Source organism: Trypanosoma brucei (assembly GCF_000002445.2).
Source record: "Trypanosoma brucei brucei TREU927 chromosome 11 chr11_scaffold01 genomic scaffold, whole genome shotgun sequence".
NCBI lineage: Eukaryota > Euglenozoa > Kinetoplastea > Trypanosomatida > Trypanosomatidae > Trypanosoma > Trypanosoma brucei.
Genome location: NT_165288.1, coordinates 2351227 through 2376830, shown reverse-complemented (window position 1 = coordinate 2376830; position 25604 = coordinate 2351227). Strand labels below are relative to the sequence as shown.

General features: G+C 50.5%; 12 protein-coding genes across 12 annotated transcripts, besides 3 other annotated features; all 12 read right to left on the bottom strand.

Moving 5' to 3' along the window:
• Positions 1-640: 640 nt before the first annotated feature.
• Positions 641-1465: a repeat region.
• Positions 1465-1716: a repeat region.
• A 660-nt stretch (positions 1717-2376) lies between these two features.
• Positions 2377-2910, bottom strand: Tb11.12.0018 (hypothetical protein; the record flags this gene model as incomplete). The annotated part of the gene is made up of 1 exon (XM_823855.1): positions 2377-2910. One exon carries the CDS (start codon positions 2908-2910, stop codon positions 2377-2379), a length of 534 nt encoding a protein of 177 aa, XP_828948.1.
• Positions 2911-3021: 111 nt separating this feature from the next.
• Positions 3022-3050: a microsatellite.
• A 2069-nt stretch (positions 3051-5119) lies between these two features.
• Tb11.12.0017 (hypothetical protein) lies at positions 5120-6169 on the bottom strand (the record flags this gene model as incomplete). The annotated part of the gene is made up of 1 exon (XM_823854.1): positions 5120-6169. The coding sequence occupies one exon, from the start codon at positions 6167-6169 to the stop codon at positions 5120-5122; it is 1050 nt and encodes a 349-aa protein (XP_828947.1).
• Positions 6170-7241: 1072 nt separating this feature from the next.
• On the bottom strand, positions 7242-8066 carry Tb11.12.0016 (glutathionylspermidine synthetase, putative; the record flags this gene model as incomplete). The annotated part of the gene is made up of 1 exon (XM_823853.1): positions 7242-8066. The coding sequence occupies one exon, from the start codon at positions 8064-8066 to the stop codon at positions 7242-7244; it is 825 nt and encodes a 274-aa protein (XP_828946.1).
• A 1640-nt stretch (positions 8067-9706) lies between these two features.
• Positions 9707-11176, bottom strand: Tb11.12.0015 (hypothetical protein, conserved; the record flags this gene model as incomplete). Its single annotated transcript, XM_823852.1, has 1 exon — positions 9707-11176. The coding sequence occupies one exon, from the start codon at positions 11174-11176 to the stop codon at positions 9707-9709; it is 1470 nt and encodes a 489-aa protein (XP_828945.1).
• Positions 11177-11677: 501 nt separating this feature from the next.
• Tb11.12.0014 (hypothetical protein, conserved) lies at positions 11678-12511 on the bottom strand (the record flags this gene model as incomplete). Its single annotated transcript, XM_823851.1, has 1 exon — positions 11678-12511. The coding sequence occupies one exon, from the start codon at positions 12509-12511 to the stop codon at positions 11678-11680; it is 834 nt and encodes a 277-aa protein (XP_828944.1).
• Positions 12512-13196: 685 nt separating this feature from the next.
• On the bottom strand, positions 13197-14153 carry Tb11.12.0013 (target SNARE, putative; the record flags this gene model as incomplete). Its single annotated transcript, XM_823850.1, has 1 exon — positions 13197-14153. One exon carries the CDS (start codon positions 14151-14153, stop codon positions 13197-13199), a length of 957 nt encoding a protein of 318 aa, XP_828943.1.
• Positions 14154-14722: 569 nt separating this feature from the next.
• On the bottom strand, positions 14723-16444 carry Tb11.12.0012 (hypothetical protein, conserved; the record flags this gene model as incomplete). The annotated part of the gene is made up of 1 exon (XM_823849.1): positions 14723-16444. The coding sequence occupies one exon, from the start codon at positions 16442-16444 to the stop codon at positions 14723-14725; it is 1722 nt and encodes a 573-aa protein (XP_828942.1).
• A 981-nt stretch (positions 16445-17425) lies between these two features.
• On the bottom strand, positions 17426-18631 carry Tb11.12.0011 (ATP-dependent DEAD/H RNA helicase, putative; the record flags this gene model as incomplete). Its single annotated transcript, XM_823848.1, has 1 exon — positions 17426-18631. The coding sequence occupies one exon, from the start codon at positions 18629-18631 to the stop codon at positions 17426-17428; it is 1206 nt and encodes a 401-aa protein (XP_828941.1).
• A 368-nt stretch (positions 18632-18999) lies between these two features.
• Positions 19000-20583, bottom strand: Tb11.12.0010 (hypothetical protein, conserved; the record flags this gene model as incomplete). The annotated part of the gene is made up of 1 exon (XM_823847.1): positions 19000-20583. The coding sequence occupies one exon, from the start codon at positions 20581-20583 to the stop codon at positions 19000-19002; it is 1584 nt and encodes a 527-aa protein (XP_828940.1).
• An 831-nt stretch (positions 20584-21414) lies between these two features.
• Positions 21415-21813, bottom strand: Tb11.12.0009 (hypothetical protein, conserved; the record flags this gene model as incomplete). The annotated part of the gene is made up of 1 exon (XM_823846.1): positions 21415-21813. The coding sequence occupies one exon, from the start codon at positions 21811-21813 to the stop codon at positions 21415-21417; it is 399 nt and encodes a 132-aa protein (XP_828939.1).
• Positions 21814-22263: 450 nt separating this feature from the next.
• On the bottom strand, positions 22264-22653 carry Tb11.12.0008 (hypothetical protein, conserved; the record flags this gene model as incomplete). Its single annotated transcript, XM_823845.1, has 1 exon — positions 22264-22653. One exon carries the CDS (start codon positions 22651-22653, stop codon positions 22264-22266), a length of 390 nt encoding a protein of 129 aa, XP_828938.1.
• Positions 22654-23049: 396 nt separating this feature from the next.
• On the bottom strand, positions 23050-25152 carry Tb11.12.0007 (ATPase, putative; the record flags this gene model as incomplete). Its single annotated transcript, XM_823844.1, has 1 exon — positions 23050-25152. One exon carries the CDS (start codon positions 25150-25152, stop codon positions 23050-23052), a length of 2103 nt encoding a protein of 700 aa, XP_828937.1.
• Positions 25153-25604: the final 452 nt, after the last annotated feature.

The following is a 25604-nucleotide window of genomic DNA, read 5'->3' as shown; positions in this document are numbered from 1 at the left end:
TCGGAAGAAGTCCATGAGAACACTCATAGGTTTGGTATCACGGGCAACCACTTTCCAACAAAACATAAAGAAGAACTGACGAGGAAAGAAGAAACGGCACTGGCACGCTTTCGTGTTGGGTCTTCAAGATACTATGGATGGATGTTGCGAAAAATCAACCCGAGTGTGCCTCCACAGTTCCGATGGTGCAACCCGCAACATGCAGCAATAGGGCCAACAATACAAACACAAACAACCACACCTGTTGCGACACGCACTCTTCAGAGAACCTTCGAACCGACCAAATGTACGGAATGTGATGCCACATACCAATGCCGCTCGAGTGCTGTAACGCACATGGTAAACAAACACGGCTTTGTGCGAGCTGATGCCCTCCGGAGGATCAAATACGGCGATGCAACACCTGCAGTGGACATCCCCCCGGAGCCCCCTCCAGTGGTGGCGATCGTTCCTTTACCATCGAGCACACGAGTCCCAATGAGACCACAGGTTCTTCATTGTACCATCTGTGCCTCCAAATTCGCAGTGCCAGGCCGACTATTACACCACCTTAGAACAATACATGGCATAGGCAGCGGTAGTTGCCGCGTGAAAAGGGGGCGAGAGAACGAAGACTCATTGCAAGGAGATGGTAGAGCCCCAGCAGTGCCAGCCCCTAAGGATACACGGAAGCTGCCGTTTCAATGTGACCTGCGCGAGGCGAGCTTCGGTACACGTTCTTCCCTGTCACTACACAAGAAATTCAAACATAAAAGCATAGTGACGGAGGACGGTACCGTGGTGGTGGTGCAATTCCCTCGTAAGCGTGCCCGTGAGGGAAACGTTGACGTCCCGGGGAAAGGTGAGGTGCAGTGTGGTGTGTGCCAAAAAGTGCTCAGTTGCAGGGACTCCCTCATCCGACACTGTAAGGCTTTCCACAAAGGTGAGGGAGTCGAGCTTAAATGCAGCAAAAGCACAAAATTGTGTGCCACTGATTCCCCGCATACAAACACATCCATGTTGGTGTGCCCGACATGCGGAAGGCAGTGTGCTAGCAAAACTGGCCTCACCCTACATCAAAAGAAGATGCACGGTATGAAGGTAGAGCGCGCTGTTACCAGCCAACGCGGCGACTGCGAAGAAACGTCGTTGCACTTGATGAGCTGTCCCGGTTTGGAGGAGTTACGTGTCAGGTTTGCGGTAGAAGGTGAGTGTGTGCAGGATATATGCTTCTCCAAAAGGCTGGCGCAATTTCTCATTGCGGTTGAACGGAGCCGGCCGCAGGTGAAGTCCTCACCTAAGGTAACAGTCATACAACCCACTCTCCCTTCTGCAACTTCCCCCCTTATTGCCGGGTGTGGAGCTAGCAGGAAAAGCACCGGACGCAGGAATAGTCCAGACACCCTCAGAGACAGAGGGGGTATGCAGTCAACAAGCAACAGAAACAGAAAAAGGATGAGAGAATAATAAACGAATAACAAAAATCAAAACAAAAGGATTGCTAATTGACATCTTTTGGAGAGTCTGGGGTGGGGGCTTCTCGCCCCATCTGCTGTATTCCGTTCAACTGCGGAGCTACAACAAAAATTATAGAGGGTGTGTTAGGCTGAATAAAAAAGGGAGACTCTGCCACAGTCGCCAGACCGATAGCATCTCAGGGCTCTACGGTGATGGCTGATGGCCGCGCCAGTTGGGGGAAACTCCCACGAAGGCACGAAGAAAATTCCAAAAAAAAAATGTTCTGCGTAACGCTCAATTTTGGCAACCGGTCACGGCTGCAAACAAGTCAGTGCTGACGGGCCCCCGTTCACCGCTACTCGGTGTTTCGCTCTCATTTGACAATCGCCGGGCATGCCCCCGCTTTCGTAATCTCTGTCTACCATTCCCGTCGCGTACGCACTCGTTTTTGCGGTGGCACAAGCCCTCTTTGGCAGTTTCCCCCTTCCTCCACCGCGCATCCGTTCACCCTTTCGGTAAGAAACAGCACCGATTATCCGTCTAAAGCGCACTTCCTTTGGTTCTGAGGTCGGCTGCTCGCTGCCGCTGCGGCCCATTCGCAATAGCTAGCTTCCCTTCCTCTTACCAGTTTCGGTAAGGGGTGCGGCGGATCACACAAGTGTCCAGGGGGACCCCATACTTAGGCGTTGCCATTTCGCGACGCCGCCGCGGGTGTAAAACATCCGAAGCGGGTTGCAGTTCATGTACATCGTATGCATATGCTATCGTGCAAACGGCGACCGCGCGCAACGCCGATGGCGGCTTCGGCCGCCCCAAGCATCTGCGGCAGCAGTAACTTCAATCCACAATTCCTCATTTTCGAGGGCCAAGCGAAGGCATTTGACAGCGTTGCGACTTTTGGCGGCGTAGGTGGCTGCGCGTCGTGATCACGGGTGGGGGTTAGCCTCCTTCCCCGATAAGCTTTGGCGCACGAGACCCCAGCACTCCATTAGCGATTGTCGTTGAGGAAAGTAGCGGTTTTGTATTAGTTAAGATCGAGTTAGAAGTGGGAACAGAGCTGCCATGGTGTGGAGAGCCAGCGTGAACAGGCCATACGGTCGAGGCGGTGGAAAACACGCAATAGCTAAATCGGCGTTGAAAGGGCCGCGGCTGACAGTCGACGCTGCGAAAAAGAGGCTGAACCAAGCTCCCCATTTGCCCTTGCTCCAGGAAGGTTTGAAAGCGAAAACAACCAAACCCCGCGCAACCGGGACGAGGGTACCCGAGCCCGGCGGCAGGCTGCAGTCGCTTTACGAGGTGGTGTCGTCTACGGGTCCTCATGCTTTTGCGGAAAAGGGGAGCGTGTAACGTTGGAAAGCCATGAGCCACTCTCGGTATTTGCGGAATGGGGATCACGGGCCACAAGGGACAGTTTGTATATATGGATTGCGGCGTGACGAAAATACGTGAATTGCGACAACCAAAAGGGGGCATGAGAGGAAACCGAATCGAGGGTCAAAATTTACACACGCGTGATCGAGTGAGTGGCTGGGCGGGCGTTGGAAGGTCGTTTGGGGAACTATTGGGAACTTTAATGCAAAAAAAATGTATATATATATATATGTATATATATAGGCTATAAGCGGTTCAGAGAAGTTCCGTGTACCGTTGAGTTGCTATGGCCGCGGAGTCTGCGCTCGGTGAATCTACCATGGTGTGTGTGCACGCGAAGCTTGGAGGTGCGAAAGCTACACCAAAGCAGACGACAACATGAGTTAAGATTGGAAGTGAAAGTCCCAGGAGAAAACTATAGCCACATGAGGGATCGCCCTCGAGGCGAGTGCTCTTGGTGTTTTTTCAATCCGGACGAAGTTTGTGGTAGAAATAGATTTTTGCAGGATGTGTCAAAAATCGCTGCAGAGGTGTTGTACAGCTCTCCAAAATATGGAAGCTAAAGAGGGAAAGAAGGTGATAGTGTGAGAGGTTGAAGTGAATGCTGTTTGGCCTCACGAAATCCCTTACACGTGCGACCGCAGTGGAAACAAAAAAGGATACTTTCCTTTCTCCTTCTCCCCCTCTGCAACATACACAAACCGCTCGTAACACCTCCGCGTTCTTGCAGCGTCGGTGGCGTAGATACTATTGCGCATGATGGCACGAATGCGAAGGGTAGAACCGCAGCCGAATCATCCACATTCGCTTCCGCCCGTTGGCGCCCCTAAAGACACTACCGGCGGCACGGTCCCGTGAGACGAAGCGGCCTGGGGGTTCAATCCCCGCCAGATCCCGAATATCCTAGCGGGGTGTTGTTGTTCGCTTTTGCGGATCACTAGCTCGCTGTCAAAGGAAGGGGGGGGGGGTCCCGGCTGTCCCGGAGGCGGTGGAAGCATCTGCCGCGGGGGAGTTTTTTCCCACACTCTTTACTAACGCAGTTCACCCCCACAGAACTCGATCAAAACCTCCCCCCCCCCTGGGATTCGTTCCCTCTTCGGTGCCACATTCACAAACAACAAATGCATAAGCGTACGTGTGTGCATCTACGTATGTTTGTATGATCCTTCCCCTTTTTTTGCTCTTGCATCCTGTCGCCTCTGGATCAGCACCTTGGCAGTGCACCGGAAGGCAAATCCGGCGAGAAGCAGTTTATTGTAAATTCGCGCACGCCTTTCTTTTCGCTGCACACTAGGCTAAACATACGGTTTGCCCCGCTATGCCGAATTGCGAACTAACGCTTCTTCCTTCCCCTCAAGTGACCATCGCACCTCATTGGGGCACCGTCGGGTGATTGTAAATGCACCTCCGAAACCAGCTCGACATGTCGAAGGTGCTGGCGTTTTGTTGTCCACCGATATGGGCGGCGCTGGACCTTGACACCGCAATGGCGGGTAAGTTGGTGCCCGCAGCGGTATATCATCTTACTAAAATTTCCTAACCACCATGTTTTAGTAGCGGGGCGCGTAAACCTACAATTAAAGTGGGCCCCGACATATGTACTCCTGAAACCCGTTGCGTTTGGCGCGGGCTTCTCCCCGTCTCGCCACAAACCGCGGTGGCCCAGCGAAGGCACGCCACGATTTTTATTTTCAGGCATAGGGAAGAAAACTAGTGCCCAACTAAGCTCAAAAAAAGGAGGGAAATAAACAGACTGGAAACCTAGCAGTGACCGTCCACACAGTACGTGACGCCGGATCAGCTGAATGGCGCCCGTATTTGCTTTTCAGCAAATAAGCAGAAAGCGACATATCTTCTACAGAGCAAAAGGGCAACGACGGAGGGGCCGCCACTAAGGCGCCGTCGCGGCACAGTCGTTGACTTGTCGTGGCGGAGCAAACAAAGAAAAAAGATAATACTTAAAGCAAAGTGTTCAAATTTGGGTAGAAGCAACAGTACCGAATACGGTGAAAAGCGAAGAACAAAACGAGCATTCTGACTGGTTGGAGGTTGTGGTTGTGGTGGATGGGAGGTAAGCATACGTTGTATGCATACAAAAAGCACACCCTCCTCACCAACGCACGCAACACCCCCACCTCGACAACCAACTGTACACATTTATTGACTACCTACATGGGCTTTGGATAGTACAACCCCACATGCTAGTTACATATATAACTCACCCTTGCCATCTCCACCACGGGCAAATCAACAGATACAACTCTTCTGGAAAAAGGACGCAGCCGTTCGATAGATTGGAGGAGATCCCTATTTAAGGAGCGGTAATGCGAGCATAGGTGAACAGAATAGCCGATAAATGGAACAGCCCTCTGCACCCCCGTGTAGCCAGTTCGGAATATTGGGCCCTCGTCTTAAGTGTGGTATCCGTCGCAGTTTCATCCCCTTGCTCACTCCACGATGGTGTGCTCACTTGTGTGGTGGGTCGCTCCTCACTGAAATTGTCCCTGAAATCCAAACTGTCAACAATCTTTGGAATCTGTTGCACGTCTTCCACCTCCTCATCGTTCTGCTCTGCCGAACCCTCCTTTTCGGGTAGGGTGGCCGTTCGGTTTGCCGCATCTGCTGTCTGCTCTTGTGGTTCATCAGTGGCATTGTCAGATCTGTTCGTTTGTTCGGCTGCCTCGCGAGCTCTACGTTCGGCCTCAGCCTTCTTTTTCTCAATTGTCTCTCCAAGAACGGAGGTGAACTTCTTCCAGACATTTAGCGCGAACCTGAGCGCACTCTCCGCTGTCGAGACGTTCCTCGCAACCTGCTCCGCGAATGGCTTTGTCTGTAACGCCACCTTCTTGGCGATGCCAATGTTCTCTTTGGCTACAGCCTCGTGGGTTTGAAGTTTCTTCATCAGTTCTGTCCGGTCCTTCTCTTCCCTCGTCTTCCGGAGACGGTGCAGCGTGACAACCCATTCGTCACAGCTTTCCATTGCCTTGCGAGAAAGGTACGTCACCTCTTTGTGATGATCCTGTATTGTCTTCTGTAGGTTTGCAACCCGGTCGTGGGCATCCGAGGCTCTGGACAGTTGTCGAGTCGCGGTGTCTACGTAAATTGCATCCCCTTCTGTTGTGTTCTTGACGATCCATGCGTATTTGTGTACAGCCGCGGCGACGGAAGAAATTGAGTGACGCATTCCCTTCACCCTCTCGTGCGCTTGCTGCGCCATTGTTAGCATTTGTCCGGTCCAAGTTTCTACCGGTTTCACCTTGCGGTCTAGCTCATACGTGTAACAAAAAGGCACCCCCCTCCCGCAACCAGACAGCACGAAGAGGAGGGAACAAAGAACCACTACATGGGAGAGTAAGGTCATCCCTTGCCCTCACTTTCCTTCTCTCTTTTTTTTAAAAAAAGAATGCTACCAAACGGCACAAGAACCGACAAAAAAAGAGTGGTACTGGAGTGAAAGAAATTTGGATGGGTGCACTTTGCCGACTATTTACATTAAATCAGCGAAATGTGGGGAACCGAAATAATCGCAGCGCCATCACCATCAGATGTTAATGTCCGCAGCCATGAATGACTCCTCGATTGCACAGCAAAAGAATGGAAGCAAAACATATCATTCGGCACACCTTGTCTCAATCCCACACGCACTGTAGCACAACACGCACACGCCAATGGATGGAAGGGCCTAGTAAGCTCCGCAAGACTTAGGTTGTAGAGCAGCAAAGACATGCTCCACAATTTTGGTGCGGCACACAACGCTACAGTACTCTGCATGGCTCCATTTCCATCAACTCTGTAGCGCAATCCATCGATGGAAGTCGCGGCTCAATCCAGTGGTGGAGGTGGCGCCACGCGCGTGCACCCGCAGGCAGGCACTCGCTGTTCCGTCATAATTTCACCTTTTCCCTTTCCTGCTTCCATAAAGTATTCAAGAGCGTGAATGCGCATGAATGGGGCAAGAGGGGAAGACGCAAACCCACTATATGGTCCAATAGTCCACAAACACTCTTAACGCACAGTATAGGAGACAAAAAGATCGCAACCGAAACCGAGATGAGAAGGAAACGCGCAAGGAGTGGTGTAAAAAAGAAGGATTTACTCCCGTCGGGGTTGTTTGTTCGGATTCACTACTGAAAAGGGTCCCTTCCCCCCTCCGAAGAAGACAAAAGGGACAAGTTAACCGTGAAGCACCAGCGCGTCTTCGCGCCGAGCTGAACGGTTGTTCAAGCAAAGTTGATACAGCTGGTTGGAGATGGGGTGCATACTTTCCCCTTCCAACTTATTCTTGCTTCCAACATCCTTCATTTCTGCCGCTGTGTAAGGGAGAACAAGAAGGAAATAAAAGGAGTCCAACCAGGAGGGAAAAAGCACAAAATATGCCCTATCTGAGAATGTCGCTACCGCGGCGCCACTTTCAACGCCCCGTAACTACCCTACTACGTCTTGTACCGCATCCAGCCCTTGATAGTTGTACCCGCCATGTCCTCCAACTCGTAGGTTTGGCTTTCTGCATTGTGATGCATCTTGATGGTGCGTGAAAAGTTGTGGAACGGCGGGTGCCATTGTTTGTTAAACCAGTTCTGTTCGGCCACCCAAACATGTGTCTTCCCCACGCGCACAATAACGGCGACATGACCAACCGGCAACAGGGCGGGTTGCTCGCGATATACCAAAAGGTCACCAACTAGTGGTTGGGGCCCCCCATTGTCGTGCCGTTCCAGTTGCACCTTTGAGCCGTTTTTAAAGGTTGCTTGTGTGAACGACCAAAGTTCACTGGACTTTCTTGCAGTGGGTAAAATAACAGACTGAGGAACTCCACGCATGATCCAATAGCGTTTCACGTACTCAAAGCACTGCCATTCCATGCCAGTCTCCATGGAGCCTTCACCTTTGATGCTATTTTTTTTGGTGGAGATGTGATCCCTTCGGCAGTTGCTATACGCGAAAACGCCATTGTGCACACCAATAATGGTACCAAAGGGTGTAACGCAGGTTTCGCCGTAGAGAAACGTGGGTTGCAGAATGACGGTTAAAACCACAGCAACCAGAAGAAAAAGTAGTGTGATACCCAGTGCATATACCGGCTTCTTGACTGATGGCGCAATATAGGTAAGCTGAGTGCTGTGGGCGCCATCCGCCTGGTCATCGAACAGAAATCCCTGATCATGGTTACCGACCAAAGGTCCCTCATCGCCAGCATCGAACCCTTCCCTCGGCATTGGCTCGTACGCTACGGCATCATAATCGCTTCCTTTCGCCATTGTAAAAAAAAAAAACAACAACAGCAAAACAACACTTCTTTCTTCCTCTTATTGCTTTACCCTCAGTCCTTCTATTATCCCTTTCCCTTGGCACACGTACCCGTCTAAATCGTTGTGGCTCACTCAACTAACACTTCTAATTACTCCACAAGTATTAGTTCCACCTTTTTCTTTGCTTTGTCCCACAAAGCAAGTAAAAATCACTCACTCGCCAGGTGATAATTATTCCTTTTTTTTTTTTCCACCGACTTCTAGATACGGAATTTATCGAAGCCGTCAACCCAATTTAGTATCAGAACAAACCGAAACCCGGAAAACTTAGCCTTGGATGAACTGGTAGCCGTGTCCTACCTTTCGCCTTTTTCTCTTTGCCGGCTTTTCTACCTTTTATTTTTATTACTCGATGGCAAACCCCCCTCACGTTATATCTTTGCGAGAAAGCAGCCTCAGGGGAAATAAACAACAAAGGGAAAAAGCGATAGAAATCCCACCCGCCACCCACACACAACAAAATGCAAGAGAGGGCTCCAAACACCAAAAATAAACGGATACCACAGTGACGGTAAGAGGAACGATTACGTGTTTAGCTGAACACTGGGTACCCACGGAACGAAATTCATGTATGTGTGCGAAAGAGATGATGTGCATAGTATCAAACGTCAGTGAAGCGATGAGAAAGGTTTTCGGAAAAGAAACCAATCCACTGGGAACGGTTAAGAAGATGCGCATGAACAATAAAGCTGACACATGTTAGAAGAGGGTATAAACAGGCCCTTACACAATTGCAGCCGTCTTGTTACAATACAGAAACCAATGGTTCCATGCGTTGACGACAAAAAAGACATGCAGTGAATTAAGATTAGTTGCGTTACAGTCACCCCAACAAATGGCAATGAAACGGCACTAAGTAGCCAACAATCGTGAGGGTTCAAAAAAAAAAAAGGGGGATGTAAATGTTTAGGCGCCCGTTTCCGCCGCCAATTGCACGCACATACAAATCGACCATAACTCCAGTGCGACATGAACCAGGCAGGCGCACGTCCTAAGCCTATGAAAGTTTTGTGCATCCGCTGGTAAACGCACCCCCCCCATGACTTAAATGTGTAGGGTTCCTTCTTTTCTCTTCCACTCGCCTCGCAGAGCGCCGCCACCCCGCCCCACCCCAGCGCCTTCGGTCACAACAACCGCTTCACCAGTTAGTTCCACTACACCCATTGAAACTTTATGCTCCCGTGCCAAGTGTTCTCCAACGAGAGACGTCCCCCCCACACACACAACTCCTCACCGAATGTCACATTCCGTTGCCTATTAATGACAGGTTTCGTCCTGGTGTTACTGTGTGGTTGCTTTCGTTTCTAAGTACCGAGAAAATCGCAAAGGGAAACGAACGGACGAATTATGAACGACATAAATGAGAAACAGTTAATTTACCTGTGGGGAGAGAACATGTCACTTACCCCATTCCTTTGCGGCAGGGTGTAGCAGCTTGTACTAGCCAAACTAAATGATCAAACAACCAACAAAAAAAATACGGTGGAAATAGCGGCACACCTACAAAACTGAGGTGTTTCTAGTGTTCTATGCTTGATTCTATCCGGATACGTCTATATTGCTTCCATCGCGGGGAAATCTCATGGCAACTAACTAAGAGTACTTCCAGAGTCGATTTCTTCCGATGAGAAGCTAACCGAAGACGTTCGCCGAGAAGGTGACGAATTCAGTGTGGAAAACGAGGAAGAGTGGTCTGTAGACGAAGACGTCGGCGTTGGTTGAGAGGAAGTCGATGTGTACGAAGAAGACGACACAACACTGCGCGACGAGGCGGGCACCGAGCTTGAAGACTCACTGGTCCACTCAGAGTTATCTGAATATGAGGCTGAGCTCTTCTTTTCCCCTTCCTTTCCGACTGCTGGTATAACAAGCGGCCTGAACGGTCCCTTTTTGTAAGGAACCGGGGGCGTTTCGTAGTCTTTCACAATTTGCACCCGAACCGTCCGCTCTGAAGGATCCGTTTTGTTTCCTCGTAGCCGCTGCTCCGATGCCTCCAGCGCAGTTTTATGGACATCCCATTCCCTTTTCAGGTTTTCTACCTGACGACGAAGAGAATACAGATATATGCTGAGTTCAGTCTTATCCTCCACATGGTCCCTCGGTTTTAAGGATTCAAACTTCTCGGTTAATTGTCGATTTAGGTCATCAATGGCAACGACCTTTAGCGCGGTCCCCTGTAGCTTTGCGTAGAGACGTTCCACGGTGTTTGAAAGAAGATCACCCACTTGATTCCCTTGTGCCACCATGATGTCCTCTACGGCACTTTGCCGCGTTTGACCGGAACTTTCCCGTTCCTCAGCAGGGCCTTTACCGGGATCACATATGTCACTGCCAACCCCAATGTCTCGTGTCGCCGGTTGTTTCACTCTGAGCAACTCCCGTGCAGGGTTGGCACTTCGATTTTCAAGCGCATGAGACTCAGTTGAGCGTACCGGTTTGCAATGAGAAGTAAACACACCATCAACTTGGCTACCCATTGCGTCCTCACTTGTCGCCGAGTCGTCAATAAGGCGGGATGCCGCCACAACTTCGCGTGCCACCAGCCTCACCAATAGGGGCGCTTCAGTAATCCTTATTGCCTTTTCAGCTTCCCCGCTCGTAGGTGTATTCACTGCACCTTTGGCCACAGGCTCCGGTTGCCCCGTTCCCCCATCCATCAACAACACCGGTGATTTGCTCCCCTCACATCTCTTTTCTACCTCCCCAGCCACGCTGTATTTGACTGATTGGCGCGACCAGGCAGTGAGTGCCGCCTCCGTCCATGAAGGATAACCAACAAGGCGTCTTCTTTCCTTTTCCCCCGGCAGGTCGTACGGACAGCGAGTCTCCTCGTAAGCCAACAGAAGCTGCAGTGGATGAAGCCTATTCATGCCTGTCCGATCATGGGAGTAGTAGCACACATCTGTGTGTTGTCTTCGTTTTATCATGCAGTGGGACCCTGCACTGGGGAACGGGTCTATAACTATCAGTGGCAAAGCAAAGGTGAAAGAGAAAAAGTGTCCTGCATGCGGTGCATGCTGCACGGCGATGCCAACACATGAAGGGAAGAGCACATCCATGCGGATACTCGTGTGTTTGCATCCGTGCGGTAGCGCACGAGGAACTACATGGAACACACTACATTCAAGATGACAATGCCAAACGTGACCGCCGTAACAATCGAATCATGTAATAATTGCCGTTAGGCGGTCCTTTGCCACCTCGGTGGCTGGTTTTAACGCACACGATGTAAGCACGGGAGGGGGCGCCCTATCTTCCCCTCCCTAGATCCTTTCTCCCTTACTCTGTGCCTCTACGGTCGTGCACGTCGAATGTTGCACAGCAGGATTGAAAATACAGGCAAAGTGGAAACAAAAGCGTTACACACCTCATAATCAAACAAGTGTTTCTCATAAGCTGGGAAATAAAGTTGTCAAACATTTTTTTGATGCTCTCTCCCGTTCGATGATCTCATCTCGACAGCAGATTCTGTTCCCACCTCCGGTAAAATTGCTTCCGCCTTTAACGTACACGAATGCGGTGCACAGTCACACGCACCATAAACGAACTGTTCCCCGCCTCTACAGGTTCATTAACCCACGATACACAACGTCCTCAGGCTTTCCAATTAATACGATCGTTCGCGCTGATGAGCGCGACGGGTCCGTTAACGTCACTGCGAGTGACCTGAACGTGTTCGCTGAGCTTAGAAAGCCCGTTGTCTCCCGCCGCACTTCACATGTAACAAAACCCTCACCGCCATTTGCTTGGTTTCGAAGAACAAACATCATTTGCAACTTCTGTGGCTTCAATCCAAGGAGGTCTGACAGCTCATACGAGCCGCTACGAATGCGCCGGATTAGCGGCAATCGGAAGCCACCGGTTTGACAGTACGCCTTAAAATCTCCTGTTCGTGGATGGGGGCCGAGATGCTGAACGACCTTCTCATTTTGCATGACGATGGCGATGGACTGATTGTACACAGCGTTTGGGCTGATGCGAAACCGTCTAGCTATTCCAATGAAAACTGCATTCAGCACCATACAGGAAAGAAACCCAGACGTGAACCCCAACCGCGCAACAGTACCAAGGTTGAGACGAGCAAGTATACCGTAGCCTTTGACAAAAATACAGAACACTATTAAAACCCCGACCACAGCGGCTCCAACTTTCGCGTAGAAAACCACCGCGTCGGTAGGCACTCCAAATACCGTACCGGCGTACCGTGCGGATTGTTTGTCGAAGCGAACCTCCTCTAAGTTCACACGCGGTGCTCGTGCCCGCGAAAAACTGAAGCAGCGGCGGCAGGAGAAAAGGGTAAAACAATCGCGACGAACCGGGAGCATGCGTAACGCGGAGTGCCGCAACGCTGTGCGCGAGGCTAAGGCGCTTGCGAAGCCTGTTTGATTTATCATGAGTTAGTAGCACTTGAGCATACGTAGATGTGATTATGAAGAACCAAAGTGGAGAAACTGAGAGGTGACGACTTCCGCCGGTACCAACAACAGGAACGGCGTTGCTTCAGGCTTCAAGGACGCCGCGACCGGCGTTATTGTACCTGACAGCACATAAATCACTCCCCAATCACTCTACAGTTTTCCCACCACTGCAAGGTAAGCTCTAGCACTACACCACACCGTTTATAACACAGCGTTGTGGCATGATCCTTATTCACCACAACCGTTTCACAAGCAAACAAGGCCACGCAGGGAATAAAAGTACCTACTCATACCCCACGATATATTTTCTTACTCACGTCCCCAGTGCATGGGCGGTGCAGATCATCTTCTTTGCATCAAGCTGCCTGCATGTGATGTAATGGAAACGAGACGGAAGGAAACAACGCTGTCGGTAGGAGAGTAACGGTGTAGATTAAGTGCCGCTGCGTGCCAAAATAACCACAGTTACTCTCAGGACTGTCAACTGTGTACTAGTCCCTCTGAGCACCTGGGGGATGCTCGCTTTGTGTTCGCATCCTGTAGAGGGCAAATGATTGAGCAAAAGCAAAAAACAAAACGAAATCAAATCAATCACCGCACAACGGCTGAAGATGCACACATGTGCATACATATTCGTGTGTACATGTGGGTTGCTGCTACTTTACAATAACGACCCTAGCAAACCAGCGGCAACAAAAAGAGCAATGATTATAACCCCAATCATCAGAAGACACATCAGTTTGCTTCGACTCGCCCTTTGGTAAGCACGTGCCTGTTGTAGCTCCCTGTGGGCTTTCTCCATGTACAAGTTTGTCGAGTCAATGTTTCTGATAATCACATTCATGAGGTCTCCCTGCTCCTCTACAAGGATTGCCAGGTCGCTGAAGACTCGGTTTAGGGACCGCATAGACATTTCAATGCGGTAGATGTCGCTCCTAGTTTCAAGCATTTGAGCCAGAACTTCTTTGCTCTGCTGGAAAATGGCTGTTGTTGCACCCTTTTCCATCACCTGCATGGCCAGTTGGTGGGCTGTTTCGTCGTCCATCTCGCCTCCGTCTGGATTGCTGTAGGCAATTTTTATCCGCCGCTCCGTCTGCGAGAGGTAGTTTTTCTCCGCCACCAGCTGGCGCTTTTGCAGGCCTTCCATTGTCTCCGAGAGTTTCTGGAGCACGAACCGCCGTTGGTTCTCCTCTAAACGAATAACTCCCGCAAACCGTCCCTCCATCTCCGGAGTTTCTTTGAGTTTCTTCGTTAGGTTTTCCATATCCTCGACCCCCTTACACGCCTTCTGGATTGTATTGTTAATTTCGTCATCCAAATCGCCAACTTCCTTTCTAATCGCGTCACACTTTGCCACGTTCACTGTGTCCATGGCTTGTTCGTGCTTCTTAGACATTTCGCACATTAACACATTTACTCGGTCGATAGACTCAGTCACCGTAGCAACCACCTCAAAGAACGTCTCTAGAGTTGTCACCGTTTCCGCCTCCACCGAACCGGGTGCAGCGACGGGCACCACGGCAGTTAACCGTGACAGGCCTCCGGATGAACCTGGCGGTGGTGAGCCCCTCATGAAACCCACTCCGGATTGGCTGTGGAACTGAAGCAAGCGGTCCATTGCCTGCTGCAGAACTGAGGGACTATTTGATTATCGCTAAATATTTGTGTGGTCCCCCTCCACGAGAGAAGCGGGGTGACAGAAGTGACAATCTAGTGCTAGTAAGTAAGTGGAGAGCAAGTGGTGAATAACCACATTTGGTTTCAAGCACTGTAATGGAACACGTCTGCACGACTGGTGTGTGTGTGTGTGGTGCCATACCAAGGCAGGCTACGGCCCTTTTGTATGCGTTCGACGCACGACTGCCCTTTTCCCTCCCCTTCTACCTTCTTGGTTGTTTTCCCACCGCGTGCTTGGTGGACCACGTCTACTCGAACACCTTCGTTTTACGTTACTGCATTCAGTAGGCTGGTTTGCCTATACTTCGGTCTGACCCCCACTCGACCGCCCGAATCCGAGTTGGTTACGGCGGCAGGCAAAAGACGAAATCAAGGGAGAGAGAAAGCCATCGCGTCTCTCGAAAACGAAATGAAGATATTGAAACCGAATTGGGAGAAACGATAGGGGGCACACACTCTGGAGTAGGGAAGGCAAATACGGCAAAGATGATGCGACTGAGGGCTGCCTTTTCATAACCGCAACACCAACCCACTCCCTCTGTCGTGGTTACGTTGCAGAAGAGACCTCTCTTGCCCAAGACGCTCACGAACATCGTCTAAAATTCCTTGAACTTCGGAGGCACAGCATGACAAATCTGACTGGGCTTGGAGGACGCGTAGTTGCTCATCCGTTGCTTCAACTGCACGATTCCATTCCTCGAACGTCCCCACAAGCTGCATTAGCCTTGCCCGACGAAGTAAAATTTTGAACCTCATTGATTGAACCCATATCCACTCTCTTGTCGGGGCTGCGCCTTCTGCAGCTGGATTTTTAAAGCAATCACCCAGCCACACATTGATACACTGAAGCATACCTAGTGCCCGTCCACACCATCGCCCCGCTCGCGCCTGTCTGTGCCTTAGTTCCTTAGATGACAGTTCAGTGACGCATGTCTCGGACTCAGGCATCACGGAATTGAAAGATGGGGTTTGCGCTGCTTGCAATAACAGAAGAGTGTGCGCCGCGTTTGCAACGGCTACGACTGCATGGCGGTGTAGCATGTACCACACATGGAACAGAGGACGCGCACGCGGAAAGACAGCACGACATCCGAAGAGCAAGGAATCACTACGCATGCCGCAGATCTCTTTGCCTTCCCCATCCGTGGCCTCGAGGATATCAAGTTGAAGAAGGGTGTTGAAGTATCTGTTTGCAGGTGCCAAAAATGTTCTCTCTCTTTTCGCGGAAGGTGAGCTGGCTACAAGTGCAAATGCTGTCGCTTCATCGAGTATATCCTCCTCCATCGTCCCCTCCACGCGATCTTCCAGTGATGGCGGGGGTCGCAAGGCGTGGCGGTATGGGACAAGCAATCCCTTTTGCACAGTGGATAGGGCCTTGCAGTAGCAATCCAGCGCATCCCGATACCGCTGCAGCTTCAGCGCATCACCACCAGCCTCTCGCATCTGCTCCGCTGGTTTCAAATGGAAATGGTAAAGAAAATCCGCAAGACGGTCCGCCGTCCGCTCATCGTGTAAGCTCTGCTGGATGACCTCCATTCTCTGCATTTCTGCGTGCAATTGACAGACTAAGTTCTCGTACTTGTGAACGTGATCATTGCCACCGCTCTTGTAATTTATACTCCCATGGAGACCGTGGCTACCAAGTAGTTCCGTGCCCGTTGACTGCTGCACAGTTGGCGCTTTCATTTCTCTAGTGAACGGAACCAGTGTCGAACCAAGTGGTAGGGACGCATCAAAACGCAACTCACTTGTATCCACTGCGGAGAGAAGGAGGCTCAACAACCCAGGTGACCAGTGCACATAAGCCACCTCCCTATTGTGGCAGCCCCCACGGAAGGAGACGAACGATTCTATGCCGGATGTATTGCCGCTGGAGCGGGCCCCAGTAATTTTCTCCTGCCTCATGTTAACCAGTTGTCGTAAGACTAATTCGGTGAGCAGACGAGTTATTCCGCGCCGAAGCGCCTCCCGAAACTCCTTTGAAAAACGGCCACCTAGGGGTGCGTAATAGAACACGGATGGGGCTAACGCTCCATACGCTTCTTCGCTCGGCATGGCAAGTGGCTTTCCATCGCTTGCAGCTGGTGGAGGCCATGGTGCCGTTGACTTCATGTTTCTAACAACAAATTCAATCGCTCGTAACTTCTCTTGCGTGACTGGTGATCCATAGTCTCCTCCCTCTTCGTGGCGACTTCGAAGTCGCACAATCACGTCCAGTGATAAAAGCGCCATGATATATGCACCTTCCTATGCTGTGAAAGGAGATTCGAACGAAGGAAAGTACACTGCGAGACGTAGTGTGGGAGCCTGCAGTGAGAGATACGAATCGACGGCAAAGAAAAGTGAGCATGTCACTCCTCACCACTTCTTCTGTTCCTTGACTCAACCGCAGCAAATCAGCACCAACGCATGACACCTGAACTGTAGTATCAAATGAGTAAGACCACGCCGCTTGATTTTGTGGGGAATGCAACACCAGATACTCCCCCCTCTTTTGAGTTGTGGCTCCTCCTCGTCAAAGTTGTTCATGGCTCTTTGATTCACTCGTCATAAAGTTTCGTATCGCAAACTGTACAGTACTCCGTGCATGTGCGTCTGCACTGTAACCACTCCGCTGTCGACAGCTGTTGGCCCAAAAATCGAGAGATGGAAAATGGCAGTTCACGCATAACCTAAATGATTCTTGCTAACCTGCATGCGCTTGGAGAAACCCAGGAAAAAAAAGTAAAAGATCACCATATCGAAGACTGCGGCCGTGGTTGTCAACATGCTTTGCACAAACTACTTTGCCCCCTCCTCTCAAGTGTTGAACCCCTTTAGCAAGGGAGCATAGTCATGCTACACTTTCACCGTAGCCTTTGAGCTGCACCTGAATGAGGGCGAAGGGCAACAGGAGATAGAGGGGAGCGGGAGCTTAGTCTCTGCCTTCGCACAGGGTATGGATGCCCCAACTACGATTGTAATTCCGACAATCATTATTGTTTTACTGTTGCTTATTTGCTTTTTCGCCCCTTTCCTCCTCATCACGTATTCTTCCTTTTTCATTTCCTTTAAGCGACACCGTTCTTTGTCCGCCCCCAGATTTCTTTCTCCCTAAAAGTTTTTTATGTAAAGTCGTGCATCCATCCTCCATGTCACAGTATCTGAACCACACGATCCACGAGTACCTCACTTCCACTAAGCTATTTGACCACTTCCTGGCTTCCCCCACAGTTAGAACTGTTCACCGACGTTTGCTGGTAGTTCTTCAATTTGTGTGGCGTAGAACTGCTCAATGTCACGCAACAGCCTCAGTTCATCGTGCTTCACAAAACTAATTGCCAGCCCCTTCCGCCCCATTCGCCCCGTGCGACCAATACGATGGATGTACTGTTCACGGGAGAAGGGCAAGTCGTAGTTGAGTACCAGCGATATCTGCTCGACATCAATACCGCGTGACCACAAGTCCGTTGAAATCAACACACGACTTTTGCCCTCGCGGAAGTTTCGCATAATCTCATCCCGCTCCGCCTGGGGCATATCTCCATGCATGAAACTAACGGTGAATTTCTCCTTGGTCATTTTCTTCGCGAGTTGCTCTACTTTCTTGCGGGTATTGCAGAATATCACGGCATGAGCAATGGTCAGAGTATCGTACAAATCACATAATGTATCAAATTTATTCTTTTCTTCATCCACGGAAACGAAGTACTGCATAATGGAATCTACAGTGATCTCGTCGCGCTTCACAAGAATGCGCACTGGTTCTGTCATGAACTTCTCAGTCATATCCAGCACATCCACCGGCAAGGTAGCAGATACAAGTACTACTTGAAGTGGCGGAATCATACGGTAAATATCATGTATCTGTGCTTTAAACCCCTTTCCAAGCATTTCGTCCGCCTCATCCAAAACAAGTGTTTTGAGATGATTAACACGCAGATGACGGCGCTTAATCATATCAAACACGCGGCCGGGGGTACCAGACACGATCTGCACGCCACTCTCTAAGCGCCGGAGATCATCTTCTATGCTTTTCCCCCCAATGGCGGCATAAGCAGAGATGCCCATGTAATGGCCTATGTTATTGCACAAGTCCTGAGTTTGTAGTGCCAGCTCCCTTGTGGGGCTCAGAACAAGTCCCTGTGTCTCACGTAATGTGGGTTCACTTGCCTGCAAAAGACAAATACAGAATGCTGAAGTCTTTCCCGAGCCTGACGATGCCTGTGCTACCAGATCCCGCGACTGTAGGAACGGCGCAACGAAGCGCTTCTGGATGGCGGTAGGTTTCTTGTAACCGTAGCCATACATACCGTGAAGCAGATCTTTTTTTAACCCCATAGCTTCGAAAGTGGGTATGGTTGGAACATTTGCCTGCATATCCGTCTCCTCATGAAGACCCGCCCGCTCCTCCTCGTCACTCCTTGCGGTTGCTGTCATTGCTTTCCTGCGCCGCCCGACTAGTGTGTTATATATTATTTTTTTTCGTAAGTTGCTGCGCTCTGTTGTCCGCAGGCCTCTGTCAACTTCCTGTGGGTAATACCACTTATTTTCAGGTGTCAGGCAATGCAGAAGGAGAGCGGGGAGAAAAGACAGCGGGGGAAAAAGTGGAAAAGGAATAGATCATTGAAGAAGGAAAATGGTGGTCCAAGGTAACTCATGTGCAAACACTGTGCTAAACTGGCAATACACAATTAACACATTACAAAGGACGGCCCCATCGCCCTTCACAGCGTGGGTTGAGTAGCATGTGACTGTACAGTGATATGTAGAAAAAAAAGAGGTAGCTTGGGACAGCTATACAACATTCACAACATTATATCATCTACGGCAGCGCCTTTGCTTCGGTGCAGCGCCTCACGTAGTTCTGCAATGACGTCGGCGCTGCGCCTGCAAGCCATCTCGAGTTTGCCAATTTTCTTTTGCAGCGCTCGCGTCAACTTCATTTTTTCGTTGTTCGTGACATTTTTAATCAGCCGAATCTCGTCCCTGTGCTGTTCTTCCATCATACAGCGCAGCGCCCTCTCCTTGTCACGCTCACCCTCCGCTGCTGCAATCTTCCTTTGCGCATCGTCAAGAACAACAGTCCATTCTTTCAATTCCTTCAAAAACCCGTCTTTGTCATCACGGAGTTGCTGCTGGAGGGACGCGATGTGCTCCTGATACGTGCGGTTCTTTTCATCCCACCACGTCTCCTTCGTGCGTACTTGATCTTGTAGCTGCTCTTCACGTAGGGCATGTTCTTTTTGCTGTGTCTCCACGCGGTCTTGAAGTACAGTATTCTTCTCTTTTAAGGTATCGTTAAGGCCCTCCAGATCGCGGCAACGGTCCACACTACGTTCCAGTTCCATTCGCACATCTTGCAGCTGCTGCTGCAGCTGGCGCACTTCCTTCGTACGTTGCCTCATGTCTTTTTTCGTGCGCTTCACCTCCACGGTGAGGACTGCATGCCGACGTTGTTCTTCTGCAGCTTTGGCCTCCAGGTCGTCCCTCTCCACCCTGTGGCGGTTTGTTGCTAAAACCAACTGCTGTCGCATCATACGTTCCCGCTCGACGTACTTCTGCCATTCTGTTTTGAGTGCCGCGTGTTCCTCTCGCAACGCATGCAGGTCGGCACATTCCCCCTGCCGATCGATCGAAAGCAGTGACAGCGGATGAGGGTTGCCTTCATCCGTCCTATCCCTAAAATCACTTTTATCTAATGCACGGGTATTAACTTCCGTCCTTTCCGGGTGTTGCAATACACGGACGCAGGCTCGCGCCTGGGAAAGACTAATTTGCATCTTCTCAGTCTTCTTTTGTGCTTCAGCCGCCCTCCCGTGGGCCTCCTGCAGCTGCTCATCAAAACGCCGAAATGACCTGAAGATAAACGCCAAAATTCGAAGTAAATCGGCACTCTGTTCCGCCATCAAATCGAGACGAGCGCTTGCGCCCTCCATCAACAGCTCCTTCTCTTTCCTTTCATGAACCGTCAGAGTCTGGTGCAACATGAGACTGTCAACGGCCGTGTTTGCCTTCTCCTGCCACATTTCCAAAAGCCTTTCCTGTCGATGATGCTCCACCAAGTGCTGCTTCCGAACGAGCTCCTCCTTCTGACGGTGCTCCCGCTCTACATCCTCGTATTCTAACCGCAGCAGGTCCCGTTGTATAATAGCGGCCCGCGTGTGTTGAGCCGACGAAACTATAGTGGTATACGATAACTCACTGGTTTCTGCGATGATACGGCGTTCCCGTTCCTCATTTTCCATTAGCATAAATCGCGCAGCTGTACAATTATTTATGGAGACCTGTAGGAGTGCCCGTAGTTGTGTCTGCAACTCGTAGCACATCATATAATGGGCGATGAGGGAATCTACAACGTCATTGGCGGGGTGATCCAACTCGGAGTTCATGTTGAGCGCCTCACGAGCCCGCACGAGGGCACTCTGCAGCGCATTCCTTTCCCTTTCCTGCTCCTGAATGAACAGATGCTTTTCTTTCAGTTCTGTCTGTAACGCCGCAACAAGCAACTTTAGAATCCGCCGCTCGGCCTCACGATCCTCTTCGCCGGTTAACGTTTCATCTAGTTGTTTTTGTAGCCGCCTGTTGTCACGGTAGAGCTCGAAGATGTCCTCATCCTTCTTTCCAATCACTTCGTAGTAAGTCTTCACCACGTTACTGACCTCTTCCATCTATTCTGCATGGAGGACCTACGACGTGGGTAACCGGCGGGGGCCGTTACTTTCCCGCAGGTAACGCATGTAATAAAAAGAAGGGAAGGAGTAGGTTATAAAGGGGGTTTTAGGAATATAGAGGGGATGATGTACGTTCCACCAGTTAGCGGGAAGTGTGGTGGCACAATGACCGCAGCAGCGCATCAATTCTTAGAAGGGCCCACAAACCGGAGAACTGAGATATCCTTTCCCTTTCTTCTTCAACTTGCTGAAACACCACACACTGAGAAGTAGGGCAAAACTCCCCTTTATGTTAGAAACAGCAGGTGCGACTCAAACTGTAGTGGTTACCGACGGCCGTAAAAAAGTGTCGAAGAACAATGGGAGAAAAGCTAAAAACTGAGTTCTACCATTCAAGTCTATTCCCTCTGTCCACGGTAGCGTGATCCTGACATCACATGGCGTGAAAGACCAAAGATCACGTGTCACACACCTTTCTTTTTTTCAACTCCTCTCTCGACTTGAGGCAAGAGTTGCAGGAACGTTGCCGCGCAAAAGTTCGTGGTTCTGTCAATCGTCATTGTCATCACTAGAATCAGCTCCCAGCCGGTGAACCGCTTCAATATCTTCTAGGCGTTCCAACGCCTCCTCAGAGAGCCCCTGTTTTTCGGATGGTCGGTGCGTGGCGCTTGTCAGTGTCCTTCGCCGAACTAATTGTTGTTGTTGCTGCTGGGAGTGTTGAAGCCCTTGTCCCCCGTGGAGTTTTTGACCGACTTTTGCTGCTGCACGATATAACGGCGTCCCTGGTGCTGGCTTATGATTTCTCTTGGGGAACTTTGTGCTATGAATTGGTTGGCCGCTCGCCAAACATGCTTCAAATTGCTCAATTGCTTTCGAAGTAGAACGAACATCCTCCACGTCATCCTGGATATAGGTTCCCTGGAGAAGTGGATCCCCTTGTGCGCTCATTGCTCTTACGAGGGTTTTGTTACCCTTTGTATGTTCCTTCTTATTGCAGCGCGGCCACCAGCGAGGCAGAGATAGCAAAGGAAAAAAAACTGAGGGAAATAGAGAGAGTGCACCTGACCGTCACCCACCTGCATTGAGAACGGCAGCGAAGCACCGATGTCAAAATCTTATTCACCAATGTGATGGTGGAACATCCTTAAACATAGCGCTGCAGCGATACAGCTAGCAATTCATTATTCAAACAACTAAGCAGGAAAAAAAGACAAGCAAAAAGAAAACATGCGGGGAAATGTCGCAGCATTCTTGCTGCACAACGTTTTACGGATTTCTTGAGGTCACCCCCGCTTATGTTGGTTTGCAGTGGACATCTTTACGCGATGTCCTTTGACCATGCATATATGTATACAACTTCCCCTAACCCCCATCCGCGTTGTTGGTATTTTTTAATCCTTAGAAACCTGCAATTGCAACAGACACCCACCCCAACATCATTGTGATGGCGCCGACAGGAGCCAGAGGACCCACTTGTTTTCCAGGGACTCCCAAGCAGATGGCATAGACGGTACCGCAAAAGATCGTTGTTCCAGCGAACAATAACACGAAACTGCGGTTGAGCCACTTAGCGGCGCTGCCTTCCGGATGAACTGACTTGCAAACGGCAAAGATAGCCATCATTGCTGCAGTGTGGATAAGGTTGAACTGAACTGCGTAGTCCCAGGCCCGTCTGTCTTTCTCAGGAAGGTTCGGATGTAGCCAGTGCGCGCCAATCGCCGCAGCTGCGACACCCATAAAACCGAGAAGGCCAATGATGATCATCGGAGTGTCCCCTATCCTTCCCATGGTTGTGATCTCCAATGTATCGCGTAGACTTACGTTCTTGCCCTTTTCAATACCCTTTCGCTTTTGATTTGGAGACAAATGGGGTAAGACAACAAGGTACAATTCATTTCAACTCCCCAACGTAAGGAGAGTTATACAAGGACGGATGAAATACAATGAACAGTTTCCGGTATTTACTCGTTATTGTGGTGTTTCAGCGTGTGTGGGAAGGCGCGGCCAGCTGATGGCCTGGTCACTTCAATCAACCTGCAGAGGCAGAGAGCGGCAGACACCGCAAAAAAAAAAAAGTTAGTATCCTCGAAACACTTTCGAATTCAACAATCCGATGCGCAGGTGAATTTCCGTGCATCGCAAAGAAGATATTAAAGCTCTCTCGTTACAGCTCTGAGGATGCCACTAGTAACGCACTGCGCTCGACAGCGCAAACCTTAGTGCCTCTTCAATACGATTGTGAGACTCAGACGCATCCATGCCTGCGGCGGTGTCCTGCAGAGTAATAGTGGATGCCGCATTACCGCTGCCAGTAGTTGTACCACATCTGAGTCGAAGAAACTGCAGAGCGAACACGTTCAACGTCTGACGCAACTGAGCCCCACTGAACCCTACCGTGCCGTCAACAAGCCGACGTGTCAGCGCCTCCATACCATCCATGCCACATCTTAGGTTGCCAGCGGCTTCCGTTGCTGCATATGCAGCCCAGGCAACCCACTCTCCATACACCACGCGGCGTACTAATCCAAGCCTCGCCTCCTCGTCCAGGGGTGGGACCTCCACCATCGTGTCGAGCCGACCAGCGCGTAAAAGCTCACCATCTAACGTGTGTACAACGTTTGTTGCACCTACAAAGAGGGTGAAATAAGAGCTGTCCTCACGTGCCGCATCGAGCAAGTTAAGAAATTGCGAGACAAGTCTCGAATCGTGAACAGATGCAGTTCGACTACGAGCGCCGAATGCTGCCTGGAGTTCATCAATAAACATGACGGATGGGCTTCGATCTCGCGCGGCGTCGAAGAACTCCCGAAGGCGCCGCTCGGACTCGCCCATCTCCGCTTGGATCAGCTGGGGGAGGTCGAGGTAGATGAAGGAAGCATTGAGTTCCGTTGCTATCGCCCTCGCAAGCATCGTTTTCCCCGTCCCCGGTGGACCGTAAAGGAGAACCCCCGTGGATGGTTGAAGCCCAAAGCGCTGGTACACCAAGTTCGACTGCAGTGGCTGCAATACGAGGCGCTTAAGCGTCGATTTGGCACTGTCCAAACCAGCGATATCGTCCCACCGTGTTTGCTGAACGTCCACGTAGCCAACACTCCGCCGAAAGTCCCTTGCAGCCGCGGAATCGCTTGCCGCGAATGCTCGGATCACATGCAGTGATACATTTACAGCTAACCCTACAGCGTTTGAAGCATTTGAATAGTCGCTGCTTCCATCATTTCTAGCTGATTCAGCATCCTCGTTGGAAAGCAATAGGCGACCCTCCTCGGAAACAACATTGCAAAAGATGCTTTTCGCATGCTCAATGATTTCGACCAGTCCTCTGTAAATAATGCCGCCTGTACGTGCTGCCAAAGCAGTGCACAAGGTGTAGGGAAGGTCAGCATGTCCTGTAAAGAACGTGAGGCGTTCCCGCTCCGTTGGTGTGTTCAACGACACGTGGGAGCAGAATAGCTTTGCTCTGGCAAAGGGATCTACGTCATCGTACGAACCACTGAAGAGCGTTACGAAAAGGACCACCTTCAAATTCATAGCAGTCAACTCACCCCGATCGAATAGCTCCCTTCCGCGTAGCACATCATAGAGATCACACAACACGGAGGGGTTAAGTGGTGCCACATCAACCACTAGTCCTGATTTTGGTCCACTGCCTTGAGCAGGAGTCGCAGCATCACTGGCGGCTGATAAGAACAATTCCATATGATCGAGAACAACGAGAACAGCAAACTCGGTACCACCACTGACCCCTAAGCCGCCGCTGCTGTTGGGAAGCGACAGTTCCTCGTTCATAACCGCTGTCTGGATAGCCCTACGGATATCTTTTCGAAAAGCCGTACTCCCATCCGCATGACGCCTTGATAAAGAATGGGCCAACGAAGGCATGACTGCTATGACATGGCGGTGAAAATCTTGTGTGCGGACCTTTTCAGCAGCAGCTCGTACAAGATAACTTTTACCGTTTCCGGAAGGGCCGCAGAGCAGAAGAGACACTGCTTGGGATGGGTACGGCCAGTTGGCGAGAATGCCGCATATCAGATCCCGTGCATGCTCAAATGCTGAAGGTGGGGTCGTTCGCCCCACCTCCCCCACCACTCGCAAACCCTCCTGAGAACTGTTGTTAAATGCATCATTTCCCCCCTTGCGCATGCAAAGCCTCTTCCCTATTGTGCTCGCTAGCGAATGTTTTTTTGTTTCCCATGGACAAGACGAGAAAAAAATGTGTAAGGGATGCCATTTAAACAACAAATAAGTACATAAGTCTAAGATCTGCCATTTATTGCATAAGCGCATACAGATGTGAGGGAGAAAGAGTTATCATTAGCCCACCTTTGGATCACGCAATGAGCGTTAGCGGTAGGCCAATTATCCGTTAAAATACACATCGCTCGCTCGCGCGTGAAACCATGTTGCTGAGAACAGATTCTTTTCACCGAAGCTCAATGGAAACAGAGCCCGTGCACTCTTCCGAGGACTTGCAGTCGGTCCTTAACGTTCAACAACGTCCCCCCTCTCCTGGGGGGGGGGGGGACAAGAGCCAAAACGAGAAAAAAAAACACATTGCTGATTCAAGTAAAGAAATACAGAACAAAGAGTGTGCGCGTATATGAGCGAAAAACGCAGGCCCCCGCCACAAGCGTGTGCCACGAGAGCTACACATACACGTTCTGTTTTCAATTTTCTTTATTACCTTCCCTCTTTTTCTCACCTTTCAGCTGTGTTTGTAAAAAAATCATTCACCCCGT